The sequence below is a fragment of the Pteropus vampyrus genome, unplaced genomic scaffold (assembly GCF_000151845.1).
Source record: "Pteropus vampyrus isolate Shadow unplaced genomic scaffold, Pvam_2.0 Scaffold23, whole genome shotgun sequence".
Lineage (NCBI taxonomy): Eukaryota > Metazoa > Chordata > Mammalia > Chiroptera > Pteropodidae > Pteropus > Pteropus vampyrus.
Genome location: NW_011888804.1, coordinates 4,707,222 through 4,713,207, shown reverse-complemented (window position 1 = coordinate 4,713,207; position 5,986 = coordinate 4,707,222). Strand labels below are relative to the sequence as shown.

Here is a 5,986-nt window from a genome sequence, read left to right as displayed (position 1 = left end):
GAGAGGTTGTGCGTGATCATAAAGTAATAGTAATGGCAATAATCACGAGACCTTCTGCAGCCTCCTTCAGCTGGGGACGGAGGTGCTGGTAGCTGCAAAGTGGGAGCCCAACTGCTCCCTCTCGTCACTAGAACTTGGCTTCCAACCTCCTCTCTCTCTCTCTCTCTCTCTCTCTCTCTCAATCCCCCTCTCCCTCCCTCCTTCCCTCCCTCTCTCTGCTTCCTGTCCTCAGTGCAGGACCCGGTGCGGTCACAGGGCCCCGGGCACACCATGGCCGACGCAGACGAGGGCTTTGGCTTGGCGCACACCCCCCTGGAACCTGACTCCAAGGATCTACCCTGTGACTCAAAACCCGAGAGTACGCTAGGGGCCCCCAGCAAGAGCCCATCGTCTCCGCAGGCCGCGTTCACCCAGCAGGTAAGGAGACCCGCACTTAGGGGCTCTGTGCAGAAACCGAAGCTCCTCTTTTGAGGTGTGTGTGTGGGGGGGGGGGTTGTCCCCTCCCCCTAATTGTCCCTTTCATCCCCACTCAGTTCCACCTTCCTCTGCCCCGTCTCCCCAGATACCAGTCTATTCCAGTCCACCGTTCTGTGACAATCGTCTTTATGGCCAGAGGACTTCGGCAATACGTTTAAGTTGTTAGAGAAGCCTTAATTTTCCGGCTATTTGGGGCCGCGCTGAGAAGAACCCAGATCCTTCCTTTCCTGGGGCACTCGGTGTACACTCAGCCCTGAGGTCCTCATTAAGGGCCGGGTCAGCGGCCGCTTCAGGCCGGCTTGAGCGATGGCTTGACCCCTCTTCAGATCTTCTGTAGCCTTCGCCTCCGCCCGCCTCCTCCGTGCCGCCGCCCAGCCCCTCCAGGCACACCATTTGTCTTGCCGCCGGGGCCTGGAGGGCTGGTGCTCAGGACTGTACCAGGGGGACACAGGGAGCCGCGGGCTCGCCTAGCTGGGAGCTGGGCCGGGTGCCCTGGGCGCTCCAGGTGGCCCCTGTAGACCTCGTTGATTTTCAATAGGGTGTCAGCGCGAAGCGCGGTGCCTTGACTCGAAGGAATAACTTGGAGGTAGCTTAAAACGCTTCTGGGGGGATGTCGATGTCTTGCCTGGCTCGTGCACGGCCTCTCTACTCTGCCCTTCACATCTCAGGAAAATGCGTGGAGGAGCAGAGAGAGCAGTGGGCATGCCGTTTCAGAAACTTAGATTTCTCTTCCTTTTACAGAAAAGTTAATCCGCTCATTAGATGGTTATGGCTTGTTGCAAAAACAAAGACTCTGTATGTGATTTTTTGTTTTTGTATCGCTTTTGTAAAATAACTCCTAGTTGAAAGCGGAAATGTTAACTAGCTTAGGCTGTGCCTGGAATTAAAATAGCTTGAAGTGAACAAAGCTGGATGCGCGAGAGCCTAGAAGGTTTATTAATTTCGGGCAGTTGAGCATTAATTTTTGTTTTGGACTGTGGGGACCTATTGTAATCCATAAATATTTTTAAATTTAAAACCGCACCTATGTCGATATTTGCGCCCCCGTGGTGAGAATAAACACGTGCGTAGTAGGTGTTCGCACATCCGTATGTTTGTGTGCGGACGTCGGGGTCTCCATACGAATATCCCAATCGGTTTTTGAGATTGAGGTGTCTTTTTTTTCTTAGTTGGATCTTGCCTCAAGTGGGTTGAGACCGGTCTCATTTTTTCGTCCTCCCCGTTGGACACTCTGGAGCACTGTCACAGTCGGGGCTTTTTGTATCGTCTTGTGCTGGTGGCGTTAGGTGACCTCCCCCGAATGGAGCCTATATGGAGATTCCGGTGCGGTGGCTGCTGGTGCTTCACAGCTCAGGCAGCTCTGCAGCGGGCTGGGGACAGGTTCCAACTTCTGAGCCCACAGGCTCCAGTGGGAAGGAGGAGAAGTCTCTGTGTTTGGGGGAAGTTTGGGGAGCGAAGGGCCACCGAGCCCAGGCTTGTCCATGTGACTTTTGTCTCCTTCCTCTAGGGCATGGAAGGGATCAAGGTGTTTCTCCATGAACGAGAACTGTGGCTGAAATTCCACGAAGTGGGCACAGAAATGATCATAACCAAAGCTGGAAGGTGAGACAGGCGCCTCCGTGAGGGGAGCACGGAGAAACTTCGGGAGAGATGAAGAAGGACAGGAGGGAAGGAGAGAGAGCGCGCGCGGGCACGATAATATTTTGCTTGACCGGATTCTCGGTATAGAGGCACAGAGACCCCCCCATCTCCTCGGGGGTAAATACCTGCCAGGGCCAGCTGCGGAAGCAGGCATTTCTCCCAACTGGGCATTTCTTCCACCTCTTATATAAGAACCGAGAGCAGCTTGGGAGGCTGTGCTGGCTATGTGGACGGGTTAGTAATGAGAGAGAGAGAGGGGCGAAGCGGGAGAGAACGGGAAGACAGAGAGGTGCAGCGAGGACCCAGAGATGAGACCCGGTTTCAGACCTGATCCCTCGCCCCCGCCCTCCTGCTCCCCCGCCCTGACCTTGCAGTCGGCCCAGAGTCCCGCCCGGTTTGCCGAGGTCTGAGTCGTTGAATGTATTCGCTCCCTCTTTCATTGTTTATAGAAAGCAGGCGAAGCCTTTGAAACTGAACCGGGGCTCGGCCGGGCTCTATATACAGACACCGATAAACACGGCAGTTTCGCCAAGACACTCACCCTGCAAATCCTCTTAAAAGCTCGCTGAGTTTTAGCTAGAAATGCTAGACTTTCTGAGGGTGGGGGTGGGAGACTCGTGTAGCTCAGGGTGTGAGCGAGAGCCCGTGTGCCCAGGCCTGGGGACATCCCGGCCACATCCCTACCCGCGCAGGACCAGCCCTCCGCGACCCGGAGGGCAGAAGGCCCCAAGCTGGCTCAGAGAGGCCGGTAGGCCCAAGCCACGGAGTGTGTGAAGGGGGAGGGCGGAGCCGCCTCTCCAGACGCCCCCGATTCTCCAGCCCAAAGCCTCCCGCAATAAACTGACAACAGTGACATTTATTATTATTTGAAATTAAACAACGTCTGCTCCCCGGCTCGGCCTGGGTGAACTAGGAGGCGCGTTCTGTTTACATACGAGAGCTAAGGTCTTCTTCCCATTCCTCCTACGAGGGAGAGCCACGGCTGGGCCTCCTTTCCCCGCAGCCTGAGCCGAGAGGATTTAACTATAAAAGGCCTGCGAGGCCTCCGTGCCTCCGCCTCCGGGCGTGCTCGCTCCGGGAGATAAACACTCAGGCTCCTGCTCCAAGCCGGGAAGGGGGAGGCCTCCGCTTGCCCCTTCCCCCCATCCCTGGGCGAGCCAGGGTCTAGCAACGAACCCTTTTGCCCTAGGCCAGCCTTAAGGATGCTTGCTTTTCGGGGGTGCACACTCTTTCCGAGGCAGAAGGGGCTTTTGGGGCGCTCTTGTGCTCGGAGAGGGAGCGGGCACAACGCGGGCCGTTCTGGGTCACCGGCTCCCCAATCCCCCGATCCGATGGAACCTCCATCCTTGTTCAGGCCTTTCTCAGACCAAATCTGGGCAGGTTTTGAATTTCTTTGCCAAGAGTCAAGGAGTATAGACTCCCCAAGGAAGAGTGCCAGGAGCCCTGGAGAAGTCGTGGAGGCATTTAGGAAGAAATTCCCGCAGGTGACTGGTGTCGGAGGTCACCAACCGAGCTCTACTCTGGGGTCAGAGGACTGAAGTCAGGACAGGAGGTGTGTGGGCACCCTAGGATGCCCACACACCTTGGTGTCCTTGTGACATGGCAGCTCTGCCTAGATCAGCCAAAGCACCTGGCTGGGCAGAGTGGGAGGCCAGCCTTTTTTTTTTTTTTTTTTCACCTAAGAAGCCTCCTCCTGCCCCTCAATGAAAAAGTAGGTGTCTGGCTCTGAAACGCACATGTAGCAAGAGTCGAAATGGGGGTCCCTCGCAGGCTGTCTACACAACCTGTTCTCTAGGAGCCCTGGCCTCCTGGTTTCTGATTTCTTCCTAGGTGCACACAGCTGCCTTTCTCCTCTCCATAAGTTCAAGGGAAACCTGGGGTGGATCTCAGCAAGAGTGGAGTTGGGGCGCCTTTTCCACGTTTCCCGGGGAATCGCTTCTGCCATGAACATGTATGGACACGTTCTGTAGACTATCAGCTTTAATTCCCTCCCCCCCCACCCTCCCCTCTCTCTCTCTTCCTCTCCTAGACGGATGTTTCCCAGTTACAAAGTGAAGGTGACTGGCCTTAACCCCAAAACAAAGTACATTCTCCTCATGGACATTGTCCCCGCCGACGACCACAGATACAAGTTTGCAGATAATAAATGGTAGGCACCAGAGTGGCAGGTGAGAAGGGCACTCCCCCGACCGACCCTTAAACGTTTTCTTGAATCCCTACTGTGTGCTAGAGGCTTTTGCTGCCTATCCCGTTGCATCCTCCTGACCTCACCCCGAGGGAAAGAAATAGCGGCCGTTAGTCCCCATTTTAGAGACGAGAAAACTGAGGCTCAGAGCAAGCAAAGTGCCTACGTCTATTGCTGCACCCGCGGGCTGTGGATTTCTAAAAAGGGTATTGTTACCACGCGCTGGAGGTATTTGGGGGTATAAACCATTTACAGTTACTTTTTATGAGTTACCCGCTTTGAACATGCCTTTTTATGAAATTGCAAAATCGGCCCGTGGTATTTGAGTAAAACAGGCAAGAGAGGAGAGGCCCATTCCTCGGGCAGCTTGCTCCCGTGGCTGCCAAAAGTGCAGAGGTTTGAAGAGGAAGCCCCCTCTGAAAGCCCTCAAGGAGTTTTCCAAGACTTTTTCGCACATCCAGGCTCCCAGAAAACCCGCCGCTGGCTGGTAGGCAGCGAGAGGCTGCGAGGCCCCACGTGCATCACTCGGCAGCCCGGGGCCGGTGCAGGAACCGGCCGGCCCCTCGGGGCGCTAAGGCCGGGCGGTTCGCCTCTCCTTGGTCTAGGTCTGTGACAGGCAAGGCGGAGCCCGCCATGCCCGGCCGCCTGTACGTGCACCCGGACTCACCGGCCACCGGGGCGCACTGGATGCGGCAGCTCGTCTCCTTCCAGAAACTCAAGCTCACCAACAACCACCTGGACCCTTTCGGGCACGTAAGTACCCCCTGCAGCGCGGCCTGGCATCCTCAGCTCCATGCCCGCTCCTCTCTGCTCCTCTGTCTCCCTCCCTCCCTAACCCTTTCTCTCTCCCCTCTCTCTCCCTTCTTCTTGTCCAGTTCCTCTCTCTTCTTGGCCCCTCGCACCCACCCTTCCCTCGCCTTCCCTCGCTCCATTTCACCCCCTTTATCCCCCTCCCTACCTTCTGGAGCCGACCTCCCTTTCTCTTTCCCATTCTTCTCTCTTTTTCTCTTATTTCTCTCGCCTTCTAATTCTCCTCCTTCTCTGTCTCCACCTCTCCCCATCTCAGACATTTGCCCCTCTGCAGTCCTCCCTGTGGTCCACTATCCCATGCGCTGGTCTGTCTTTCTTGGGGGGGATGAAGGTGGGGCCCCGGTTCCCAGGCCTGGGGCTCGTGCTGCATCCCCACCGCCAGCCCCAACCCTCTGCCTTTCCTGAGGAGTGGGGGACATGGGGTGACCGAAGCTGCACATTCAGGCCTGGATGTGTTGAGGCTGAGAGCTGGATCTGCACCCCAATCCTGTTTGTAATTAGGGGTGGGGAGCTGTGTTTTAGTCCTGCAGTGGGCGTGTGTGTGTGGGTGAAACGTGTTCCCACTTACCCAGCGGGCACTCAGCACAGACGGCATAGAGACTGGACCACTGATGGGAGCCACATACCTTCTTCACCCCCTTCCAAACTCTGCCTTAGTGTTGGGATGCTCTAGCTGAGAGGGGGACCCCAGGCCACGTGCCCCATCTTTTACTGATGGATGAACCAACCCACAGAGGTGAACTCTGCTGCTCCGGCCCCTTTTAGCTTGATACTCTTAGGCAGATCTGTTTTGTTTTTTTTTTTCCTTTCAAATTTCCTCTCCCCTCACCGTGCCCAGAGCAGATAAACGTAAACCAGGGGCCAAAACCTGGA

General features: G+C 56.0%; 1 protein-coding gene across 1 annotated transcript in view; it reads left to right on the top strand.

Moving 5' to 3' along the window:
• The first annotated feature begins 270 nt into the window (after positions 1-270).
• The window catches only part of TBX5 (T-box 5), a 42,313-nt gene continuing 36,597 nt past the window's right edge, over positions 271-5,986 (top strand). Inside the window, exons 1-4 of the mRNA XM_023528136.1 lie at positions 271-417; positions 1,985-2,079; positions 4,148-4,267; positions 4,909-5,056. Coding sequence (XP_023383904.1) covers positions 271-417; positions 1,985-2,079; positions 4,148-4,267; positions 4,909-5,056 — 510 coding nt within the window. The remainder of the gene's footprint in view (positions 418-1,984; positions 2,080-4,147; positions 4,268-4,908; positions 5,057-5,986) is intronic.